Genomic DNA, 26,705 nt, shown 5'->3' with positions numbered 1-26,705 from the left:
TTTAATACGTGAAATATATTAAATTCTGTAATTTTATATAGACATTGTTATGAAATGTAATATAATTTTTTATGAATAGCCCATTCTACAAGCAATGTCACAGAGGGCTTCACATACGCCCATAAAACTGCAACTTAACCAACCTCAAACCCTCAAAGAAGAAAAGAAAAAACTCCCAGAAAACAATTAAGAAATTCAGTGAGGGAAACCTCCTCCAGAGATGGTTGATGATCCAGTACAGAGAGGTGCAGACCATTGGATGATACAATCATGCAGTAAGAAATAAACAACGCATATGACTCGGTAGGTTTATATCTAACAATGCTCTACAAGCTAGTCATCTCATAATTGTGTGTACGTGTGTGTATTCTCTACTACTCCAAAGCCAGAGGGAGGGTGTATCAGCTGGTCTTTTACTGGAACTTGAATGACAGACATGACCTTTATTATCCCAGCCTGTACACACACAGTGACACACACATCTAGTTCTGGGTACATCATCCCAGCTACCTCAGTCTGGGTCCATATCCGTCCCGGGCACCAGAGCTGGTGGAGGACTGGGGTGATGGACAGATTAGGGTTAGAGGAGAGAAGGCATGAAAGGAGACAGGAGCTGACAGTCTCTGTTTGTGTGCACATCTCTGTTTTTTTCTCTCTGCCTCTCCATATCTCTTCCATTCCTCTTTCTCTCTTTATAAAACCCTGTAGCTCAGGAAAAGTCTGAGAGAAGCAGCTGATTCATGCTAATGAAAGACTTAATTAACCCCCACGTAACATTGTTAATGACTGATTACGACTCCCACCACACACACACAAACACTCATGTCCCTGTGTCTGGGAGAGAATTGGGGCTCATAGAAAGCCTAATCATGTACACCTGAACATTTAACCATCTTCACTGATTGGTACAGTGTGAGTATTAGTCCCATATATTTTGCTCCCACGTTTCTAAACGACTTGTCGTTGACTTATTGGCTGTGATTGGTTCGAAACCAATGTTCAAGGTTTTAACGAGGATTTGAGATACTTTGGATGTCGTGCTGATGTTTAGCTGAGGGTTGGAGTGGGTGGGCTTTAGTGCAACCGTTTCTACTCAGGTATCCTACTCACTATCCCACTCAAGGGAGTCAGGTGGCTGAGCGGTTAGGGAGTCGGGCTAGAAATCTGAAGGTTACAGGAACCAGTAACCTTACCTGTAATCGAACCGGTAACCTTCAGATTACTAGCCCGACTCCCTAACCGGACTCCCTTGAGTCTGAGTAGGATACCTGAGTAGAAACTTCACCCTACTTGCCTCGGGGGGAATGTCCCTGTACTTACTGTAAGTCACTCTGGATAAGAGTGTCTACTAAATGTAAATGTATCCAGCTTTGTCTTTCTACTTCTCACCATCTCTCTCTCTCTTTTCTCTCTCTCTCTCTCTCTCTCTCTCTCTCTCTCTCTCTCTCTCTCTCTCTCTCTCTCTCTCTCTCTCTCTCTCTCTCTCGCTCCACCCCACTCCCACCATCATTTCATCCAGCTGCCTGAGGACCAGCCCATATATCTTTCTCTGTCGACGTAACAGGGTCATTTGCATTCTATTAGCTGGAAATATTCCGTGGGGGGCGTGGTTGTTGAGTGCCTCTGTCAGTGTTATCAGGCCTGGCAAACCTGCCAGCACACTGCTCTTTATTGTTCGGGGCGACGGCACAGATTTATGGATGAAGACTGACAATGGTGACCTGAGAGCAATGTCCTGGTGTGACTGGGAAGAGAGAGGGAGGGAGAGAAGGAGAAACGAGGTTGGCGGGGGGGGGGGGGGATATTATCTCACACCATAACAGAAGGCTGAACTACCCGGAGACCAAACACCCATTAATCATGTCTTCTAAACACATGCCATCCACACACACACCTGCACACACATATACACAATATACACACACTCTTAGCCTCCTTCCTTTAACCCCCCTCCCCACAGACCCCGAGCTAATGAGTTCTTTAATTCACTCTATACTGTGTTAATGTCTGTCTGCTGGGAAGGCCTGATAATCTCCTCTACTTTATCATCCATCTTCTCTGATGAATGAGCAAAGCGGCCACTCAGTCAGTCTCTGTCTTCTTCCCTTTCTCTGCGTTCCTGCCTGGCTTCCCACGGGTTCTGTGACGTTGTGAAGACGGGGGTGAACGTTCTCCTTCAGGACGTGAACGGGAACATTCCTCTGGACTACGCCAGCGAGGGAACCGAGACCAGTTACATCCTCCGCAGATACCTGGAGGAGAACGGTATGGAAGCACGCGCTCACACACATACTTGCACGTCCACAGGCACATACTGAACACACCAAAAAATGCAAACCCATGCAGTACACAAACGTAGACTCTCCCATCAAAAATCACTCAAAACGTTCACGTTCATACTCACTCAAAAGAAGCCAAATCAATGAATCTGCATGTATTCGTATGGATCAACTATTTAGGATAATAGTTAAATGTGGTTCATTAAAGATTTATAAGTCATGTAGATGTACACAATTACACAGAATGAGGGGATGGACTGACATATCTTATACAGAACAATGGTGCCACAAATGGTGAAAAGATAGCTGGTTTTTGGTACATGAACCCCCCTAGTCCCTGCTCCATCCTGTTATGGCTGACCGGTGGACCCAAGCGCGAAACAAAAGCCAAGACAAGCAGTTCGAGGTTGAGCGGGTATTTAAAGAGCGGACTGAGGGAGCAGGCAGGCATGGAAGACAGGACAGGAAGGGCAGGCAGGACAACCAGGCAGAACAACCAGACAAGCAGGACAACCAGGCAGGCAGGCGAGGAGATGGGAATCTGAGGATCATTACATCAAAAGGAGGTTGGTACTTCATCAATCCGAGACTTAAATATACAAGTCTAAGAGGCCGAAAATAAACCTGACTGGTAACCGTAGCAAACGATTTGGTGGTGAGCGGATGTAAAACCAGGGTTGAAATACTGTTGAGGTAGTTAGGTAATGAACCGAAGGTGTGTAGGTTGAACGGGTTGGTCTTGAAAACACGGTCTGGAAAGCTAGAGCCTGGACCCACACAAGACAGGCAGGGGAGAGCCCGGCATGGACTAGGAGGGAATGGGGAGCGTGACACATCCCAGGCCCCACATCCACCCCCAGCCCTAGTGGAGGTGCTAACATGCTAACACCAGATATAGCCCTCGGTTGTGCTGAGCCATCCATCTACCTCAGAGTAAGAGCCACTTAGTTTCTACATCAATACGTCACCACAGACAGTGAAGGAGGGTGAGGGTGGAAGAGCGAGGGATGATGGAAGATACACCCTCCCCTCCCCCACCCCTCCATCTCCATCCACGCCCCCTCATACTAGGGGGCTGCATCAAGCTTGGGTAATTCATCATTATAGTATGGTGGTCCCCTGAAACCTTGCCTCCATCTCTCCCTCCCTGTCTCTATTCATCCCTCCCTCCTTTTATCCCCTCCTCCCTGTCTCCCTTAGCATGGCCCTCCATCCCTTCTGCCAGAGTACAGACTTCCAATCAGGAGGAACAGGCCACTCGACTGCAAACCCTCATATGTGCAACACATAAAATAAACAGAACAGAACTTACAACGCTCAAAACATGCAGGCCGTCGTAATATCCGGTCGTTTCATCTTAAACTCCTGAAAAAGCTGTCACAGAAAGATAGTCATTTATCTGGAGCTGATTACTTAGATCCATCGAAGGAAAAATGACAGTTGCTTTCGTGGTCTTCGATGAGCTTGTCATTATTAAAGGTCTGGAAGTGAAGTTCAAAGGCTCCTCTGTTCTCTCTGTCTTCACCATTTCTATCCTGACCCACTTTTAGTTTACCAAAGAGCATCAGCCATCACTCCCTCTGAGAGGCGTGCTGTGTGTGGGTGTGTGTGTTTGTGTGCGTGTGTGTGTGTGTGTGAAGGTGAGGTCCAGCCCCAGGCAGACTGATAGCACAGTAGAGTTCCTCTCAAGCGGAGAGAAGGTCAACAGAGACAGAAGACATGGAGAGATATGTTACAGAGAGACAGAGGGAGAGAATGGGTAGAGGAAAATGACAAAAGGACAGAGGGAGGGAATGGAAAAGGAAGGACAGAGCGAGGGTGAGAGTCTTCTTCACTCATCCACCCGTTACCCATGCACATGCACACGCAGAAACACTTACACAGCTTCCTGTTGCGGACCTTCTCCCTCGAACCGATATGTGCATGCCCACATCCCTCCATATCCTCCTCCTCCTCCAAATGCACCGTGACACACACTGGCTCTTTGTAACCATAGCAACCTTACTACGTCTTCTATATCCCCCGCAAGTCGTTTTGGAGTAAGTACACTGCACTCACACACAATTCTGGTCTTCCATCTGTTAAGTACTATGATTTTGTTTGATCAATCTTTGATCAATCCCCATGGCCGATTCATACTCTCTATGATTGATAATGTATTCATCTTATTTTTACTTAAATGACAGCAGATTGCCAAGGCAACCTCAACAATGTCTCCTGTTGTGTTTAGGGATGACATGCCATTGATTTCATCCAGAGTGGGATTATGGGAAAGACTGGCCCCCCGGCCATCCCAGTTCCCTTTAGTCTGTGTCAGGCCCTCAGATAGCCCACACCCTTCCAACAAACCAACTTGATGAAGACATATTCTGGAATATATATTCCAGTGGTAACCGGATACCTTTTTTTCGAAAGATTTTAAGGATCCGCGTCATGCAGGTTCACTGTCTGTATTGTCCACACACCATACTTTTTTGTGTGTTTGTATAGTTACAAGTGTGTGTGTGTTTCCAAAGGTGTGGATGTGTCGTCCATGCACATCATGCGTCTCCAGAGGCCCAGTACCATGCTGTCAGACGTGAGGCAGCTGGTGTCCAGCAGGGGCAGTCTCAACCAGCCCAACCACGACGGGGTAACCCTGGTGAGACGCGCCTTCACCCTCTCAGTGAGAGAGAGAGCACAAGAGAGAGAGAGAGAGAGAGAGAGAGAGAGAGAGAGAGAGAGAGAGAGAGAGAGAGAGAGAGAGAGAGAGAGAGAGAGAGAGACTGACTGACTGTGTGGCATGGAAAATGTATGTGTTTGCCTATTTTGTGTTGCTAATACCTGTCTTTGTCTCTTTCTATACCTCTCTCGCTCCTCCTCCCAGCTCCACATAGCGTGTGCCAGTGGCTACAAGGAGGTCGTCTCAGTGCTGCTTGAGAATGGGGTCGACCCCCAGCCTTACGACAACAACTATTGGACACCTCTGCACCTGGCCGCCAAATATGGACAGGTACCAAACCATCATACTAACATACGCAGTACCAAACATGTTGCAGTAGATTACAATACATTGTCAGTATGTTGTGTGTAACCTAACAAAAGCTTTGAAGAAGACCACAGATCTTTGCTACAATAATAATTGCAACTCAGTCAACCAGCTCGCTCATTGGCGAAAGATCATCTCGATTAATGGAGCAACCAACACAGCCCCACCCAGACTCTCTTTTCTATTGGTCTAAGTGCTGCATCTGCGTTTCGTTGTCAAATGAAACATGCTCCTCAGATGGGGGAGATTGATATGGAGAGGCCAAGGAGGTGGGGCTGGGGGGTGGAGGGTGGGGGGGGATATGAAGAGAGGGGAAACGGTTGTGTTAAAATCTTGCTGACGCGGCCACATTTGTGTAATTACATTTCTGGGCTTGCGTGCTGCTGACAAGAGGAATGTATTGGTCTTTAGAAGGCTTCCGTTCTCTCTGTCTTCAGGGTAGGCCCTGCTCTGTGGGGCTTTTAAGACTCCCCTTTCCTCTCCTCTGCCCCTCACCTGAGTTCATGTACTTCTCTCCCTCCCATATGTCTCTTGCTGTCTTCACTTATCTCAGCAACTTGCTCTGCCAGCAAATCTTTGATATGGCAACTACATTCCTCATCGAGACAAATGTACTTACGAAAACACATGCTTGGTCCTCAGTGTCAGTATTCCCCCTACTGGGGATACAACTCCAGGATAGATGGGTATCCTAAATGAGATGTCAGTGGGCTCTGATAAGAAAATCAGCCATGCAGAGAGGGGAGTGTTGGGAGAGAGAGACAGAGAGAGAGACAGAGAGAGAGACAAAGAGTGAGATAGACAGAGACAGAGAGTGAGAGAGAGAGTTAGAGAGAGTTAGAGAGAGAGAGAGAAAGAGAGAATGAAAAGAGAGGTTTGGAGGACTCACAGCATCAGAACAGGCATGGCATTGGGTGGATGTAAGTTTGTTCCTCCAACTGCAGTGGCATTGTGGCAGAGGGAAGGGCCTTAGGATCGATCACATTTCCTCTGCAGTGCTAAATCACCTGAGCAGGTCTCCTCCGCACTCTTCATCACCCTGTCTCTCCCTCTCTGTCGCTCTCCGGCTCTCCTCCACACTCTTGACTGCTCCCCCTGCCCCCCCTCCTCTGAAGTGGCTGGCACTTTGCATACTGCTTCGAGGCACGGTCCACCTCACCCAATCACAGAGCCCCACTCACTCAAAGCCTTCTTTCACACACGCTTACACACACACAAGCCCCCTCGCACTAACAACCACACGACTACATCAAACAGCATATATTATGTATTATATACTTATGTCCCCAAGACAGAACGCGGGTATCACTCAGCTACTAGAGCAGGTGTTATGTAACAAGCCGGAAAAATCCTTGTAAAAGGTTCTGTAGTGAGTCATAACTGACTGTACTGCATGTACGCTGCACTGCACACACCCTTGTACTCAAGCTGGTTGACAGGACGGAAAATAGTGAATGCCAGGTGACCTTTCTGAGGTTAGAGTACTGTAACTATATATCTCTGACTGTGAGCTCCAAGACTTCTGTCACCATGGAGATAATATCCCATATCTCTCTGTATGAGGGTGCCTGCTAGCCAAGTTCTTAACTTGTAACTTGTCATTTGTAACTTGAGCTCCATTTACAGTCATCAGAGTGAGTCTTTGCGATCACATACACCTGCAGCAACTGTACTTGGCTGCTGTCTTTTCTGCAGCCTCTCTTCTTACACCAAGCCTGCCCCAGCCTCCACCGACCTCACTCCCCCTTAGATTCCACTGCTTTCCTTTCCGTCCATCGTCACCCATCTTTCTCTTTCCCCAACCTGCTTCTCTTTACATCCCCCAGTCTCCACCAGCCCCCCTGCCTCACCCGGCCCAGCCCGGCCTCTCTTTGCGTCTCCTCTCTTTTGGACATTTCTGTGGTCCTAATATGAACCCCAGCCCTGGGGTCAACTCTGTAGCGATAATGCCAACCAGGCTAGAGGGTGGGAGTGTATCAGGTAGTGTGTGTGTGTGTGTGACGGTGAACAGGCTGCAGCCTTAGAGACTGCCAGCTGCTCAGCTGGCCCAGATCCAACTGATCAAAATGTGCTGAGTCACTCCATTCTCCCTTTCATTACTCTCTCTCAGTCCCTCCCCTCCTCTCCCCCTCTGGCAAAGGTATTTCATCTAACTCTCAGCAGTGTACTGAGCGTATATGTGCAGTAGATCAGATTTTGCCAGCAGATATGTAAATAGTCGACTCCGGCTCACCAGTCTCTGTACCTAATCAGAAACATTTTCACATCATGACCCGAGATTAGGGGACAGGTGATCAAAATGAGAGAAACTTCCGGTTGTGTGATGGACACACATACAGACTCCTGCACTGCAGAGCCTTCGAAACAATGTTCCAACAACTACGTACATATTCAGCGGCGCTTAACAAGAACATGACTGTTGGAAGTATAAAGGTAGTTCATTGGGAAGTGCCAGTAACAATGCATCTAAAAGCCAATGGAAGAGGAACAAATCCATACTAATGGCTCAGGCTAATCAAGCTAGCACCAGCCACTCCATTGAGGTAGCCTCGTGGAAATTCCTTGATTCTAAAGAGAACATCAAGCACATAATGATACTCAGTCATGTGTAAACAAACTTGAATCATTTCGGAAATGTAATCAGCAACATTTATGACAGAAGTCTGAGACTAGAGAGAGCTGCGATGTGAAAAAGTGATGCAGAGATAACAGCAAGATGCAAGGATTCGCTAAAAAGAACCAGGCAAAACAGCATCCGGGTTTACCAAATGCCTGAAACTGAAGTTGAAATTGAAGACAATTCATAGAAATGGATTTAAATATCAAATGTTTTTGTGTGTCCATCTGTCCATCTTTCTCTTCAAACAGACAAGCATCGTGATCCAATTACTGAAGCACAGAGCTGACCCCACACTATTGAACTGCAACCAGGAAAAGCCCTCAGGTACACAGTGGCACATCTTAGATTAGTGATCACATTATCTTAGATAACGTTTCCGGTAATGAAACAAATACATTGCTTTATATTGTCCAAGATGAGACTTTTTGTTTACTGGTAGTACAAGAGTGATCACACACACAAGGCTGCTGGGACAAACACACAACAAATGTAATAAAGTTCATATTTTTTTAGAATTAGTCTTTGCCCCCTCACCCCATTGGAACAAACTCATCCATAACACAGAGGACATTTTCATTGCTTAATCTTGATGCACAAATGCAAGAATACAGACACACACAATCTGAATGATTGAATGTGGTTGGGGTAATCATCGGAAGCTTATTAGATTCATATCATTATATAATTTCATAACACAAGAATATCTGACTCTCATTACTGGGAGCATTTGGGACTAGTAGAGCACAATCTGACGAATGTAATTACTACCACACTGCTACCACACCACTCCATGCCTACTGTGCAGTTATTTTGGGAATTTGTTTCATTAAACGGACATAGATCTGAAATACCCAAGCACATTACTGTAGCCTTAAAGTCGTAATCCTCTAAGATTCTGTGTACCTTCTGAAAGTCACATTGCTGACACGTACAATGGTGAGCATGTTGGGTGAATACCAAATGCAGCCTGGTAATTACACTGCTCCAGTCAGTATCGTCTCCCAGGGCTGAGAAGCCGAGCACTAATCAATACCTCTCTTTAACACGAAGGCTGAGGCTGAGGCAGGGTTGTGACAGCCCTGGGACACAAGGAGAATCCCCTTCTTTTCACTTACAGGTCCCGAGGATATACAGGCTGAAACAGTGAGAGAGAGAGTGAGTGTGAGAGAGATAGAGAGAGAGAGAGAGAGAGAGAGAGAGAGAGAGAGAGAGAGAGAGAGAGAGAGAGAGAGAGAGAGAGAGAGAGAGAGAGAGAGAGAGAGAGAGAGAGAGAGAGAGAGAGAGAGAGAGAGAGAGAGAGAGAGAGAGAGAGAGAGAGAGGGGAAGATGAGATGATGGAGATCAAAAGGGACAGTGGAGGGAGGTGTCAGAGAGAAGGCGTTGAGTTCAGGAGGATGTCAGTGTGTCTGAGTAGTATAGGGAATGAACGCCCCTCCTCTACTCCCCATTGACAAGTTCAAACCATGAACTGTACCTGAGACTGCTAAGGGATGTACTGTAAGCTGTTTCACACTGTTGCATGTTTTTAGATGTTTCAAAAAAGGTTTCCCCTGTGTACGAACAAGCATATCTTGCTATACACATCCTCGGCAGAAAGGTCTATAAAAATACGCAACGGTGTCAATGTCAATGTCAGTGATTTAGTTACGACGTAACAGCCTTGCAATGTTAGCTTCGTATATGTTGTGGGTCAGTGTTTGTCCCCGCAACCCTGTGAAAGAAAGCTAAAAAGAAATCTCCTAAGGAAGCTAAGAAAGCTTACACACACTGTCACCCCCTCCTCACCAGCCCAACCAAGAGTAGCTGTCTGGCTAGCGTTAATAACACATTCAAATTAAATATCTTATATTACTCTATATGTATCTAAAATAAATATGATCATTATTTAGGTATTGGAATGGCAACAAAAAAAAGCATGCTTTAATATAAATGTTTCAATAAGCCCTTGAATGCAGCTTTACAGGGGTTCACTCTGTCTCAGAGAAGACTTTTCCAGACAGATGATAAGGGGGGGAGCTGACAGTAATCTACTGTTTAAAGTCCTGTCACTTCATTGTCAGTGCCTCACCTCGCCTCATACGCTTCATCCCCAGACATGTCAGCGACAGATCCAATCGCGGACATGCTGCTGAGGGCCGAGGCATGCTGGGTAGAGAGACAGAAGGACCCCACTGCCCCCCTGTTCCCCACAGACCAACGCTACTATGATGGAGGGGCTCATGATGTCACCACACCAGTCAAAAACCTGTGAGTCTGTCGATGGTGTTGGACTGTCCAGTTACTGTATTTTATGCTCTCAAACTCACACCAGAGCATGGAATTCTAATACTAAAATGTGATGTGCTAATTATACAATTTATGATAGATTTACATGACTAGTTATGATACAATTATATACTTTTCTAACATCTACTGTAAATCGACTTCATGAAAGGCAGTTATGATAGTACTACTTCATGTAGCTTCATCAATATTTACAATTATGAAAAATAACTCCTCCCCCCAGGACCCCCCTGGCCCTACCCCTGGCCAAGCGTGACAGCCTATTGGAAAAGTTCACCATGTTTAGGGAGGTGGGCGGCGCTCTGAGCAGACAGCCCTCCCAGGACAACGGTCTTGACGGTCCCTACAGCACTGGTTCCGGAAAACTGGAGCAAGTAAGTGACTATACGATTCATATTACTGAGTAGTAACACATTCAAAATAAATCACTTACATTTCAATTCCTGTTCAATAATACTCTATAGGTTCTGACTCTTTCTCTCTCACTCCTGAGTACCTGTGTAAGGTGTGTATGTGTGTGCTTGTGTGTACTGAGGTGTTGTGATGTGCTGTCCTGCTTCAGGTGAAGCTGATGCCGCCGGCACCAAACGATGACCTAGCGTCACTCAACGAGCTAACAGACAGCAGTCTGCTCTACGAAATGCAGAAACGTTTTGCCAACAACCAGATTTACGTATGTACCTCATAGAAATACACACACAACGAAGCAACAACCAGATCTCTGTATGTAGCTACCTCCCAGAAATACATACACAGAAAGTTGGTGTCTGTAACCTCCTAATTCATGACCCCTCTCTCAATTCTCCAAACACAATTTCCCAGTATTAGCCTGTGCACTATTGGTTCTAGTATACTAGAGGAACCTTATTCTTGTGTCAGTCTGTCCTCCCGAGTCAGTTCTCTGTTCCGGGCCCGGGGCTGGTGTTGGTTCTCTGGCCAGGGCTGACTGACTAGAGCCCTGGGAGGCTGGCCCAGTGGCCCAGAAGGTTGTCTGACTGCTGGACATGGACTAGAGCCAGACGCTGCTGGACTGGGGCCTGGTCAGATACATGCTGAATGGCACTGTGTACTAAACCTTAGACACATACACACAGAGTCAAATGTACAAATACACACTGTGCAGACACACACACTTGCACATGTTCCTATTGGTGTCTCATTTTAGAAAACCAGTGCCTTTTCAGTCAAGGACAGGAAATCCATGGCTCCATTATTTATCAAACTGCTGTGTTTTGTGGTCGGTCTATAAAGTCATTGTCCATGTCCTGTCTCACCATGAGGGAACAGGGTTTGGACGAGGCACTGATCAATGGGTAACTGCCTGGATTTCTCATTCGTCAGTGGATTGGCTGACACAGACGAGAGAGAGAGGTGGATGGAGGGCATAGAAGCAAAGGAATCACTTAGATGAGGAGCAAGGATAAACACCAGAAGATGAGCAGTTATAAAAGAGAACGGGCTTGCACAAGAAATGGATGGGGGGGAATCACCAGGGGGTTGAGATGTACAGGCACAATGGACATAGAGAAGTAGAGAAGGAGAGAGAGATGGTGGAGGAGGATAGGTTGGGTGGAGGAGGCCAATGAAAGACAGAAGGGGAGAGAAGGAAAAAAAACAAGGGAGGAGGATGTGTGGAGGAGCAGAAGGACCAAACCATTGAATGGGCCATATGCTCCTCAGCAGGGTGGTCAGAGAGGGGCTTTGATGAGAGGTCTCTAGCCTTATGCTCTGATAAGAGAGATTCACACACGGTCAAACTCAGAGATGGAGAAGAGGAGCAGAAGATTAACAGTAAAAAAGGGATGCTTTGACAGGAGATTTCCAAAACATACCGTGTCTGCCAAAATCATATAAAAACAATAAAATGGCAACTACTGATACTTACATGTTAAATACCATTTAGTACTTCCTAACAAAAGGACACTACATTTTTTTTGTTTCTGTGATCTGAGTTCTGATAATCTTTGATAACTAGTATCCACAAGATGGCATTGACCACATGTGCTGGATAACTTGTTTTATTCATGCAGACTACTATCGATGGTGTTGGTCCTATAGTAGTCGCCTGTCGCTCTGGTTAGCTCTGGAGGTTGTAGAGTCTGAGGAAAGAGGACAAAAGGTACTCCACCTGCATCTCCAGGTTCCCTAAGACTTCTCCAGACAGATTCTGAGTACAGCCATATAAATGGTCCTCAAAATCAAAAATGGCGTCCATCCATGACTTGACATTAGGTGCTTGACTGACCTGCACACCTGTGACCTCCAGTTTAATAGTGGAAACAGTTACCGAGCCCTGAGAAAGATACACAGGAATACATTCAGTTTCATCCAGGAACAATGCGATCAACCAGACCTCTGGTGATTGGCCTGTTCTGTCCTCAGTATTCTCTCACCTCTGGGTTCAGGAGGTCAATGTGGAGATGTTTCTTCCACCACAGCTGGGTCCGGTTGTCCATTACGATGCAGATTAGCTGGCAGACCTCCTCCAGGGTCTGTAAAGAGAAAATCCCTTGGTATGAATGCAATATGTTGGGGATTGAACTTCAGCCTCCTAATTGCTAAGCCGAACATACCAATAGACCTAGAGGACATTGTTTGTTCCCAGGTTGACATTAGAGCTTGTAACTTGCAGACAGGGCCGACTCATTACATGTGTGTTTCCACACCACCACTCCTGTAGGGTGAGTGTGTGTGTGTGTATGTGGTGTTTGATGCATAATCAGAAAAGTCCACAATATAGAGATGTCTGAGTTACCTGCAGTCGTCCAGCAGAGCGCCTGGTACAATTAAAATCTGAAGCATTCCACAGATCCACCAGGGGTAGGTCCTCCTCAAAGACTTCCTCCCTGGGGAACCTTTCAGGTTCCTCCTCACTCAGGGACTCCTCCTTCTCTGCATCAAGCTTAGGTGGCAAGAAAGGCTGCACAACAAGAACCAAACATTCACCCTGACTTTCTGGAATTTAACATGTCCAAACTGTTTACTCTGAAAAGTTGTTTTTGTCTTTCATTGTACTTCCCATTGCAGACAAAGAAGTACAGATGCAAACAGTGTGGGGTTTCCATTCAGTTTACTGATGATACAAGGTTACCTGTCCTCTGGAAAGGGCTGGGTCCTTCAATGTCATTTTCCCAGCTAGGGTAAGGTAGACTTTGGGATGCTGTTTTGACCATACAGGGGCCATGAAGAAAGTCTGTCAGGGAAAATATGGAGACAAAAATCAAGAACATCATCTTCATTGAAGTGACTAGTAGGTTTCAGCAAGTGTTTTTCTTATCCAAACTGTAGATAGTGGATGAAGAACATGGGAGGTAGAGTGAAATAGTTACCAGAGAGTCCAGAGATGTTCATACCACTCAGTAGCAGCTTCCCAGCATGAGTCAGCTGGATAACAGGCCTGGATGAAGGAGCCTTCATGGCAGAGAGGAAAATTAGAGAATGTTAGGACTTCTATGTAAAATATTTATTTGTACAGAGTAGACATTGTCAGTGTTTTCAAATTATTTCCTGCAATTGTTATGAGCCCATGTTCTTAGTGATACGTTGATGCGCCCTCTCAAACCCTTAACCCCAAGACAGACTTACAGGACACCACACATGCATGTACAGGACCAGAGGTCCAGACAGAGGGAGCAGCAGCTCCTCTTCCTCCTCCATGACCTGAGGAGGAAGAGTACAGTAGAGGAGGTTTAGAAGCATTATAGAAATCAAATAGGTATAAACTATAACCAGTAATAGGATATGATTTAGTAGTTTTTTTTGCTCAACTGTAGTCTCTGTCCTTACTGTGGGGGGTGTCTTATCCAGGCTCTTTCTCCACCATCTAAAGACATGTTTCAATGTCCTTGGTTTATGTTTCTTTGACTTCTTTTTACTGGCCTTTTCTCTGTGTCCCTTCACCAGATGGTGTGTAACACAGCCATCAGCTGAGAGGGAACCTTCTGATAGTTTAAACAGAAAAGGGCATGGAATTAGCACTGTTTCATGAATTTGGTTAGTTAACCAGCAACTAGCCATTCAAACCTGAGTTTGACCTGAGGGCCATACTGTATGAGGTGGATGTTGAGCTGCCTTCCCAAATGGTCAGATTTGAGTCAGAAGCAGACAGCTAAAGAGATGGGCTGTTTTAGCTAACAAAACGTCAAATACTAAAGGGCCCATGTCATACAACACACATTGTTCAATCAGTCAAAAATATATTTCAAATTAAATTAGTTTGAAATGAGAACTAATTTCAACAACTTGCTTTACTAAACATTTTTCCATCCAGAAGATGTTGTTTAGTGGTTATCGGTTGTTATATCCTTTAATACATAGCTCCAATTAAACTCTCAGATGGTATTGGATATTTTGTGACATGTTGTGTTGTTGTTTATGTGTGTGTGTGTGTGTGTTTGATTGTATGTGTGTGTGATTTACAAAACTGCCCAACCATACCTTGGTTCAATCCATGGTTTTGCTTGTTGTTTCCTCACTAAAGTCAATGGGGACCTACAAAGCAGTGTCTGATCATTTTTAAGAAACTTAAAAATAAAACAGACCCGACAGCTACGGCAAAGTCAGTCAAGCCTTGTTAATCACCTCACATATCAGGGTGAAATACTAATGTGACTTTTGCAGGGTGTCTGTGAGGACAGTGTTCTTCCACTCTGTAGGACACAGCATTGCAACTCATTAACCTTGAGATCAAGCCTATGGATAGCATACTAACGCTAACAGCTATCTCATGAAAGCGTATTCTTTTTTTGACATACATTTTGTGCTAAATGGGGCTGCTTTAGATTGGTACTAAAAAAATATGTGGTAACACTTTATAATAAGTCAACGCTTTTTGGCATTTACAAAGTGTTAACTAATTGGTAGTTAACCCTTTATAAAACATTTTGAAACATTAACAATACATTATTATATAGTTAATAAGCTTATTATTAAATGCTATGTTAATCATTAATAAACACTGTTAAACATTATGGTTTTGATTCATAATACAATTCATAAGGTGTTTGATAACTGCATTACCATACTTTATAGACAGCTTGTTAATATAGTTGCAAACCAGTAGTTTATAATCTGTTAATGGTACATGAGCTGGTATAGAAAGCATTAGCAAATGGTGAACAAACCATTTACATTACCTTTACAAAGCATGAGTAAATAACTAACAACATATTAACTTATGTCTTTAATTAATGTACGCCAAGTCGAATACATGATGTACACTACTACTTAGCAGATGTCTTAACAACTATTTTATAAACACTTACTAATGATGCAACTTGTGATTAGTAATGCAAGTTAAAAAGCATTTACTAACTGTTAGTTAAGGCTTTTGTGTTATTTATTAAGGTATTCTTGTCCATTCTCAAACCTCACATTCACAAAGGTATGTAACAACTATTTTATAAACACTTACTAATGATGCAACTTGTGATTAGTAATGCAAGTTATAAAGCATTTACTAACTGTTAGTTAAGGCTTTTGCGTGACCTAATCTAAAGTGTGAACTATCTCTGCCTTATTAAACATTTATAAGTTATTTATTAAGGTATTATTGTCCATTCCCGAACCTCACATTCACAAAGGCTGAACATACGTTTCTCAAAAGGAAACAGACACAACACAATGTGAAACACAAAATTACTATTTTATTGAAGTAATGACAGGCATGTGTCTTACTAACTACTTAGCTCTACTAGCCGAGAGTGACAGCGGTCGATACGTTAAAACCTCAGTTTGATATTTCCCGGCATGACTGAACGGTCGAGGTTAGTAAGTTGTTTATTATATGGCATTTTTAGCTCTTTTCATTTAAAACATGTAGTTTTGTTCAGCTCTACTCGTCTTCTCACGGTGTGTTTCAGGTGTTAGCACCTAGCAACCAATCTGAAATCTGAGCAACCAAACCTAGCAATCTGCCTAGCGCTTGTCGTTTATCTCTCTGTGTTCACACTTTTCTGCTCTTTTAGAAAGTTAAGAATTTACTCGTCGCTGTTGATGTCTTCATTGTCATCTGGATAGTAAAACTCCTCGATCTCGCTCATTTTGAAGATGACATCAGCGGAGGGCAATAAGAATACGTATCAGACTGCAGATGAGGTCAATACGCGCATAGATATACGCGGCTGGCATGACTACCCATTAGCCAATCAGAACGCTCGTACTGTTGTTGCAATTGAACCAATATGCTGTTCTTATTGGTTCAGAAGACGTTCTCAAAAGAGTTGTTGATATGTTGCCTTGGAGATGTAGTGACGTCACCAGTACAAGTGCAGCTGATTGCTCTGACAAGATGGCGTCTGCTCCAGATTCGCCGTGTTTGATTTGGGATCTTCCCACGTATTGTTGTAGTATATAAGAAACCAAATGTTTACTCTTCGACAGGTCAGCAAACGCTTTGTCGCCTAAATTATTTAAAACGATTTGTTTGTAAACCTCGACCTACGATCTCGGTTAACAAACGTTTTAACAAATCTCTGCTTTCAAAGGCGTTTGCAGACCTGTCGAGGAGTAGCTAAACATTTGAAGTTTATTACAGCCATTTTTGGAAAATAAAATACAGCTTCGGGTAACCAACTTTTATACCAATTCTACTGTATTGCTTCTTAATGGAAATAAAATACTATTTTATTACCCAGGTAAATAAATTAACAGCTATTTCTTCTAAAAAAACAAAAACACAACATCTATAGGCCTATAGTCTTTCTATAAATGCTTAATAAGGCATAAATAGTTCACACTTTAGATTAGGTCACGCAAAAGCCTTAACTAACAGTTAGTAAATGCTTTATAACTTGCATTACTAATCAGAAGTTGCATCATTAGTAAGTCTTTATAAAATAGTTGTTAAGATATCAGCAAAGCATAGTGTACATCCTGTATTCGACTTGGCATACATTAATTAAAGACATAAGTAAATATGTTATTAGTTATTTACTCATGCTTTATAAAGGTAATGTAAATGGTTTGTTCACCATTTGCTAATGCTTTCTATACCAGCTCATGTACCATTAACACCTTTTAAACTACTGGTTTGCAACTATATTAACAAGCTGTGTATAAAGTATGATAATGCAGTTATCAAACACCTTATGAATTGTATTATGAATAAAATGCATAATTTTTAACAGTGTTTAATAATGATCAACATAGTGTTTAATAATAAGCTTATTAACTATTTAATAATGTATTGTTAATGTTTCAAAATGTTTTATAAAGGATTAACTAACTATTAGTTAACACTTTGTAAATGCCAAAAAGCGTTGACTTATTATAAAGTGTTACCAAATATGTTGTTAAAATGCTTTTGAATTTTCGTTACTTTTGATTGGATGGAAAAAGACCATGTGACCCTGTAAGAAAAACTACAGAGAAGAAGCAAGAGTAGAGGTGATTCAGGATTCATAGAGGGGAGAAGAGAATGGACAGGGGAGGGGGAAGTAAGTCAAGGTGTGGAGGAATATATCACCAACTCCTGTGTGCAAGTTCATCCAGTTGGGTCAAATGACAAGGAAACTGGAAGGGTGGGAACTGGGGCATTTATCCCCTGTTCAACGTGAGCCTATCCAATATGTATTTGTGATATGTCATTGTATACTGCAGAGATGGTGGCCATGATTGTGGAATTAGGGTGGGTGGAGAAGGTTCGGCCAATTCAGGCTGTGGTATGCTCGGATTCAGCTGCTGTTCAGCTGACAGGGGAGACCTCCTGGTGGAGTTGATGATGGTACTGGTGGATGTGGAGAGATTGGGATTGGTGGTGCAGTTTGGCTGGGTGCCAGCTCATTCAGGTGTGGAAGGTAATAAAAAGGCAGATGAGATATCAAAGGGGGCATGGGGAATGGGGAGAGTTGTTTTGCTGGTACCGATTGGGACTCGGGAGGGAGAAGATCAGGGCGGCGGTAACGTCTCTCTGGCAAAAGCGGTGGGATGAAGTGTAGAGGGAGGTGGTTTGATTAGGTGTACAGTTGTTTTGGGGGAGAGGTGGTGGCACTGGGTTGTTGGAGGAGGAAGTGTCGTGGAATACGAATTCGATTTCTACGTTTAACACGCAATTTATACTTTTGCATAAGTACTCAGATGGCTGAGCGGTTAGGGAATCGGGCTATTAATCAGAAGGTTGCCGATCGCCGGCCGTGCAAAATGACGTTGTGTCCTTGGGCAAGGTACTTCACCCTACTTGCCTCGGGGGAATGTCCCTGTACTTACTGTAAGTCACTCTGGATAAGAGTGTCTGCTTAATGTAAATGTACTTGCTACATGTTTCGATAGGTGCACATAACTCTGTTATTATTGCATTTCGTACTTCTGTCAATCAATTTCTTATTTCCTGTAAGTTACTGTGCATCCAATCAGCGACGAAAGTGTTTTACCTACCCTTTCCGTTTCGAGTTAATGTAATGTCGTTTTGAGTTCATGTAATGTTGTTTCCCATTTGGGGGAGCGTGTCTTTGTATTGGGGGGAGGTTAGCAAGTCATCCTACTTGAGGGGAGTTGATTTGTATTTGGGGGGATGTTTTCATTTGGGGGATGTACTGATATTAGTGTGTGTGTTTTGCACTTCAGGGCCACCTTTGTGGTCCCCTGATACTGTATCTGAAGTCTCTTTCCCGAAATTCAGCCTTGGTGCTGAATTACAGCCACTACGAGCAGTCCCACAATGAGCTTTCCTTAGGATGTGCCATTTTGGTGTCCGTAGCTTTAAATGCTATGAGGAAGAGAGAGGCAGGGCTAACTGCCATGCTTCGGTCGTTTGTGAGCCGTTATTTCTCTCGAGGAAAAACCAATATCGCGCTTGCACGGTTGTAGCTCATTTTCTCATTGGCGGGCCAAATTCTCTGGGCGGGCGAAGCAGAGAGAGGTAACCTTTCCCCTTATGATGACATAAGGAGAACATTCCAGATCGGACTATTTGAGCTTTCATTTTCTCAAAGGCGGAGAAGAATACCCAGGGCTTGTTTTACACCTATCAACATTTCTAGCCACTGGGGGGCCAAAGGCAGGCTAGGGGAACTCATATTAATGTTAAATAACCTCATAAAGTGAAATGTTTAACAAATAGCCTGTAAGCTTGGGGACAACTCAAATGGAGACAGTTTATTCCCAGGGTACAGGCTTTAGCCTGTTAGAAGTGAGAAGGAGAGGCCAAGCATGAACTATAAGGGTTTAGTGTGTGTCTCCATCCCTCTCAGAAGGTGTGTTTGTGGGGCCAGGTTCTCTGTTTGGGAGAGCAGATCATACCCCTGAATCCCAAAGCTACTGTATATAGTCATTTTCTACAGTATCATCTACCACAATACGTGACCGGCTCATTAAATTGAATCTACCCAGGCATCTCCATTATTCAGATCTCGCTAAGTGCTGATTGATTTAAGTGTTCTTCTCTTGCAGACCTACATTGGCAACATTCTCCTTCTTGTGAATCCCAACAAGGAGCTTCCTATATACTCCACCCTGGTGAGTTCTGTTTACACTTTACTGACTGGCCGTGTCCTTCTGGGAGGGGACATGATTTTAGTTCCAGGTTCACTGTCACGTTAAGGGTTGTATACCGCTAGATTAAACAACATGCCAATGTTAAATTCTTTGTTAAAGGTATTTAGCTCTAGACTTTTCTGTCTATGGTGTACTAAATAAACTATAAACGTAGTAAATATAAACTGTCGGATTAATCTGAACAGATTTGTGTGCTGCTCATTCCCTTTCTGAGTTATTCATAGTATTAAGTGGTGTGTGTGTGTGTGTGTCCAGTATGAATGGCTAAAATGGGTCTTGACTCTTGATACGCTTGATTAATAATGCAGATTCTTCCTGTTAGTGATACAGCGCAGGGCTGACTCTGCATTATGCACTAGACAAACTCGCGGTGGATCAAGTTCAGCCACAGGCACACACTCACACACACTTACGCCTCCGCACCTCCCCATCCAAGCCCTGACCCCTGAGACATATGATGGGTGAAGAAGGCTTGTAGAGGGTCAGGGCCACGAGGCTGAATGAAGAGAGTGGTTGACCCGTTCTATTTGAGATGTGGCCCAGATCCAGGGTACCTACTACACAAGTATGGGGGAGGTGTTAATGAACCTCATGTAAAGGTTCCACCCTCCAGTGCGTGTTCTGAAACAGTGCCAAGTTGCAAGCTGGCAAGTGTATATTAGTGTCTTTTTTTTCCATTGGTCCGTCCTTTATTGACCTTTACCTTCCCCTTCTCTGACTGTAAAGATGCACTCTGGAGGCTCTGCAGTACTGTACATAGTATGTTTCAGAGAGAGTGTATGTTATGTAAGAATCGAACTCTTTCTGTGGAACTCACCTGTAACCTACTTTGTTTCTCTGTATCTGTCTATCTCTCTGTATCTGTCTCTCTCTCTGTATCTGTCTCTCTCTCTGTATCTGTCTCTCTCTCTTTCTCTCTCTCTCTCTCTCTCTCTCTCTCTCTCTCTCTCTCTCTCTCTCTCTCTCTCTCTCTCTCTCTCTCTCTCTCTCTCCTCTACTCTCTAGGTGAGTCAGTTGTACCTGAGCTCGACAGGCCGCCTCTGCTCTTCTCTCCCCCCACACATCTTCTCCTCCTCTGAGAGGGCCTACCACATGATGCTGCAGGAGAGACGTCCGCAGTGCTTCCTCCTCAGGTACCACACTCACACACGTGCTTCGCCATAAAGGAAATCCACCCAGATTTGCCACTGCGGGCCAGTTAAACACTTCCAGAGGGATTCATAGGCCTGAGTTCCAACCTGTTAAACGCTCACGAGATGGGTCATCTAGGAAAGGTTGAAGCTGACTGTTTGTCCCAGGCTGAACAGGGGGCCGTGCGTGTGCATGTGTGTGTGCACAGGAAGATGTCTGATTGCAATTAAATCCCGTTCCGGCTCTCCTCCGACTTTCATGCTGAGTCGCAACGGATCTGGCAGGGAGTTAATGCGCTTTGGCCGCAGGCTATCCATCACACACACACAAACACACACACACACGTGTACACATCCTGTTAAACCCTCCACAACAGTCTGTGCTCCACTGGGCTGGATGCAGTCAAAATGTTAGGTCCCTCAAGGGCAAGCTCTCTCTTTCATTCATTCACACACACACACACACAAACACACACATTTAGACAATAAGCACACATGGTCCCATGAGGCCAGTGCACCAGATCACTGTGTCCTTGGAATTGAATAAAACCTGGTCAATGAAAAGAGAATGTGTGGACTTCAGACTCTCTGCATAGCCGTTAGAAGGGAACAGACATACTGTACACACACATAAGCACATGTAAAAAATGTCCGTGTCCATCTATTGTCTTCCCTTCTGTTTCTCCCCTCACTCTCATTGTTGCATTCAGTTCAATCTGTGATTGACTCTTCAATGTCATGCATCATCATTACCCCAGCTGCTTCTGACCAATTCTCTTTGTGTCCGTCTTACTTACCCTTCCTGTCTTCTGTTCATCAGTCGATTGATTCTGTGTTTCTGCTGTTTGTCCGAGTCGACTTGGTTCCGTGTTTGTGTCATTTGCTGCAGTTCTGTGTTAGCTGCTTTTGAATTTAAAAACGTCAAATAATCTGTATTATTTGTTATTATGTTAGTAGTAAGTATATATCATCTTCTCGTTTAGTAACGTCTTTTTTTCTGTTCTGGCCTATACCTATTAGGTATAGTGCTTGTTGATGGTTTTGGTTCATTCGCATAGGGGAAAAGGAATAGGTAAGCGGCCCATGGGCAAATACTCCATCACGTAGCGTTACTTTAGGTTGATAACACCCTGCGAGTGTCCCTGTGTACTTTTATTAGAAGCATTGTTTGGTGAGGTTCAGCACACTTTCTGTTTTAGTTTCTTTGGCACCGTTCATGGTTCCCTTGTTTCACTGCGGTGAATGACGTCACTATTTGTATTGAAAACATTGTTTCACACATTGTGCTAAGGCGTACGCACTTTTTCCTCACTACAAACACACTAGACGCAGTATCCGTTTGTTAGACCCTTTCCCTCCTTAGGTAGAGACGAACCCGAGAGAGCACACACACACCACACACAGACACACATACGCATATGCACTTGGGCACATACATAAACATGCAGACAGTGATACAGACGCACACACACAGGGTATGAATGGCTTCCAAACCATCTGCTTGACCTTAGTGACTTTGACGTGCATGCATGCCTGTGTGTCAGCCCTAGATCCTCATGGCTGGAGAACTCATAAAGGGAGTTATGTTAGAAGTGGTGATAGCTTTTTAACGGAGGAGGGAGGGATGGAGGAATAAAGTGATGTCAGGTGGGGTGGAGGAGTATGACAGAATGGGCATATGTCGACTACACCCTGGTGATGTAATTCAACACACCCATCCGTTTAAGACCTCACGATTAACTATAACTGTCCCAATTGCTCTCTCTCTCTCTCTCTCTCTCTCTCTCTCTCTCTCTCTCTCTCTCTCTCTCTCTCTCTCTCTCTCTCTCTCTCTCTCTCTCTCTCTCTCTCTCTGCAGTGGGGAGAGTGGCTCTGGGAAGACCGAGGCGTGTAAACACATAGTCCGACACCTGACAGCCAGGTCTGGCCCCAAGGGCTTCTGTCTGGAGCCCAAGATGAAGCATGTAAGTCCAGGCATCTGTCTTTGTCAGAGTCCCTGGTCCTGGTTCTGGTCCAAGATCTATACATCTCTAGACTGTGGTGTGTGTGTGAGAGCTCCAGTCTTTACATACAACCAGGGATGCTAAGCAGCCGTGTTCTTATCTTCAGACTCAAATCTGACAAGAAACATTGTTGACAGCCATCGAGTTTCGACACACAGAAAGAAAGATGCTGATTGGACCGGTAGTCTTCTGCCAGCATGCATTCTAACATCAATCTTTGGATTGTGTATTGCATGCCGAGGTAGTCTGAGCAATAGTGCCGTGGGTGGCAGTTTCCCGTGTACGGCCTGATGAGGACTATTGATGTCGATCATTGAGGAGCACAATGACAGAGAAAAAGACCTCCATCTCCATTGTGGGAGCAGCTGCTAGGATCACGCTGGGAGTAATCAGTTCAGTTTATATATATTTTATATTTAAATTGATGTATTCTTAGATTGTTTAGTTCTTAGAAATAGTTAAACTTTTGTACTTTTACTTAATTTAAGATCTGTATATGTTTAGTGTTTTGCACCTCCCTGCCCCAGTAAATTCCGTGTTTGTATAACTTACATGGCGAATAAACCGAATTCTGATTCTGATTCTGATGATGCTGTTTAAGCAGCAGTAGCACATTTCGAACGGACCTGAATGAGGACAAGGTCACACCGTCTTGCTTTGCTGGTGCATTGGCTGGTATCGAGTCGGTGGTGTCCCGGTGGTGCTGGTATCAGTGTCTCCCAGATCTTCAGAAGGAGCTGGAAAGGCTGACAGACCGGATGCAGTCTGGGTGGAGGAAGACTGGGATGATGTCACTGCTGAGTACTCAAATCTGGGTCAAGTCTCAGAGAGCGATGGGGTGTGGGAGAAGGAGGGAGACAGAGAAGGAAAGGAAGAGAGGGAAAGAAAGGGAGAATATAAGACATTGGGCACACAAGAGAGAGAGAGAGAGAGAGAGAGAGAGAGAGAGAGAGAGAGAGAGAGAGAGAGAGAGAGAGAGAGAGAGAGAGAGAATTTGAAAGAGAGAAGATTTTTGAAGGTTGATGACAAATGTGATGTTCAATAGAGCCATATCGCTCTCTATTGGATGAAAGTAGTATTGCACCGGGACAGATTTCCTTGGTGAGGCCAGAGCTTCGATGATTCAGAACATTCAGCCTTTTCCTTCTTAATTTTCCGAAACTTGCAGCTAAACTTGATTCAATTCATGATTCTTGTGTGTGTCCCCTAATGATGAATACCATCCATCAATCTGTGATACTTGAGATGACACATTCAGTTATGGTATTTGTATGTGCATGTGTGTGTTTGTGTGTGTTTGTCCAGGTGAACTGTATCCTGGAGGCATTTGGACATGCCCAGACTCCCAGGAACAGCAATGCCAGTCGCTTCATCAAGCTGCTGAGTCTTCAGTATTGTGAGAGGAGGAGGACACTGCTCAGAGGTAGGGATGACGACAAACACTTTCACACACACAGTCACACACAAGTACACATGAGCGGCTTCTAAAAGGGTCTGTTGTAATAACAGCTGGAGGCTGGGGCTCTTCCCCCTGCAGTTCCGAACATGGCCGACAGGGGTCAGTAGAGCAACATCTGTCAACCTTCTACGTAACATCAGTACAACCCTTTTATTTCTAGCAAGTCTAACCCAGAACCGTCATGGAAGAAAGGCAATGTAGTTCAGGATGTTATGTCAAAAGATGCAAACAAGTTTATTTACAGGCACTGACGGTTCATTTCCTCACAGTGTTTGTTTGTTGTTGTTGTGAGGTTTTAACACGTGTGATGTTTGTGCTTCTGTGTGTGTGCCTCTGTGTGCATGTGTATCTTTCTGTGTGCCCCTGTGTGTGTGTGTGTGTGTGTGTGTGTGGGTGTGTGTGTGTGTGTGTGTGTGTGTGCACTTGGGTCCAGCACGGGTCTCCGCCTACATGCTTGAGAAGAGTCGCCTGGTCCACATGGCGCACCAGCAGCCGAACTTCCACATCTTCTACCTGATGGCCGAAGGTCTGTCTGCTGAGGAGAAGAGCTGCCTGTACCTAAACAACCTGCTAGCACACAGGTATACACACACCTTAACAACCTGCTAGCACACAGGTATACACACACCTTAACAACCTGCTAGCACACAGGTATACACACACCTTAACAACCTGCTAGCACACAGGTATACACACACCTTAACAACCTGCTAGCACACAGGTATACACACACCTTGACAACCTGCTAGCACACAGGTATACACACACCTTAACAACCTGCTAGCACACAGGTATACACACACCTTAACAACCTGCTAGCACACAGGTATACACACACCTTAACAACCTGCTAGCACACAGGTATACACACACCTTAACAACCTGCTAGCACACAGGTATACACACACCTTAACAACCTGCTAGCACACAGGTATACACACACCTTAACAACCTGCTAGCACACAGGTATACACACACCTTAACAACCTGCTAGCACACAGGTATACACACACCTTAACAACCTGCTAGCACACAGGTATACACACACCTTAACAACCTGCTAGCACACAGGTATACACACACCTTAACAACCTGCTAGCACACAGGTATACACACACCTTAACAACCTGCTAGCACACAGGTATACACACACCTAAACAACCTGCTAGCACACAGGTATACACACACCTTAACAACCTGCTAGCACACAGGTATACACACACCTAAACAACCTGCTAGCACGCAGGTATACACACACCTTAAAAACGTGCTAGCACGCAAGTATACACACACCTTAACAACCTGCTAGCACACAGGCAGGGCTCTCATGTCTCACGCATTCGCCGTGAGACTCGCACATTTCAGCCATTTCTCACGCGACACCTTGCGTTTCTCACGCATTTCAACCATTTCTCACGCTGAGAAGTAATGGATAACTTGTCCCGCTATATTCAGTTAGTGGACGAGGCGCATGCATACTGAGGTGATAGTTGTCTCGAGTTATACAGAGTTGAATGCCAACCAGAAAACATCACCATCACCACTCTACCTCGCCTCTATCTCACCTCTATCTAACCTTTACCTCCTTTACCTCATTGCCCCACCTTGAATCACTTCCTTACCTCTACCTCAACTTCAATCGCCTTTTTTCTCACCTCAGCTTCACATTAAATTACCTCTAGCCCACCTCTGCCTCACCTTAAATCATCGTTCTCAACTCTTTCTCACCTCACCTCTACCTCACCTTATAAATAATCTCTCTCGACTCTTTCTCACCCCACCTCTGCCTCAACGTCAATGACCTCTGACCTCACAGACCAGGATAATAGCCAGCATCCTAGTTTGCGAACCTCAGCTTGCTCCACATCCACAGACAAACACACATTATACATTCAACCAGGTCTTCGGTGACGTATGCTGTGTCTCTTTCGTCTGCTGATGCTGTAGAGTTAGGAGAAGTAGGCCACAGGAAGAGAAAGTATATGCTGCCCTTTACACACCATCTGTACTCACAAATACACACACACACACACACACACACACACAGAAGCATACACATGCAGAGAGTCTGACAAATAACAGTCGTTTTTACCCATTGGCGGGGATCATACATTTGATAGACTCAGCATGAGAATACAACTACAGCAAACAAACCAGGTCAGGACAGAGTGTGTGTGTGTGTGCGTGCGTGTTTACAACTGTGTCAGTATTGCATAAACACTTCCCGGCCTCCCAGGCAGTTGGATATGCAAAGACAAGGATGGTTGTAGTAGAGTGTGTCAACATGTCAGCCACCTCGTATCCGATGTCTCCCAGCCTCTCCTCCTCTTCTAATACCCTGCTCCTTATGCCTGACACTCTCACCAAGCTCATCCTCCAGACCCCCAGAAAAGGTTAGGAATCAGGTCTGT

The 26,705-nt window shown here is 44.5% G+C and overlaps 1 protein-coding gene across 5 annotated transcripts in view; it reads left to right on the top strand.

The window, feature by feature from the left end:
* Positions 1-26,705, top strand: part of myo16 (myosin XVI) — a 107,220-nt gene that overhangs the window by 29,653 nt on the left and 50,862 nt on the right. For all 5 annotated transcript variants that reach the window (XM_062457152.1, XM_062457151.1, XM_062457150.1 and 2 more), the window contains exons 5-16: positions 2,157-2,265; positions 4,796-4,920; positions 5,146-5,271; positions 8,176-8,251; positions 10,021-10,174; positions 10,434-10,584; positions 10,773-10,883; positions 19,598-19,663; positions 20,708-20,835; positions 22,691-22,796; positions 24,141-24,258; positions 24,728-24,875. In XM_062457152.1, coding sequence (XP_062313136.1) covers positions 2,157-2,265; positions 4,796-4,920; positions 5,146-5,271; positions 8,176-8,251; positions 10,021-10,174; positions 10,434-10,584; positions 10,773-10,883; positions 19,598-19,663; positions 20,708-20,835; positions 22,691-22,796; positions 24,141-24,258; positions 24,728-24,875 — 1,418 coding nt within the window. The remainder of the gene's footprint in view (positions 1-2,156; positions 2,266-4,795; positions 4,921-5,145; positions 5,272-8,175; positions 8,252-10,020; positions 10,175-10,433; positions 10,585-10,772; positions 10,884-19,597; positions 19,664-20,707; positions 20,836-22,690; positions 22,797-24,140; positions 24,259-24,727; positions 24,876-26,705) is intronic.

This window comes from Osmerus eperlanus, chromosome 3, assembly GCF_963692335.1.
Source record: "Osmerus eperlanus chromosome 3, fOsmEpe2.1, whole genome shotgun sequence".
Taxonomy (NCBI): domain Eukaryota; kingdom Metazoa; phylum Chordata; class Actinopteri; order Osmeriformes; family Osmeridae; genus Osmerus; species Osmerus eperlanus.
Note: the sequence above shows the minus strand (reverse complement) of the source record. Positions and strands in the feature narration are given on the sequence as shown.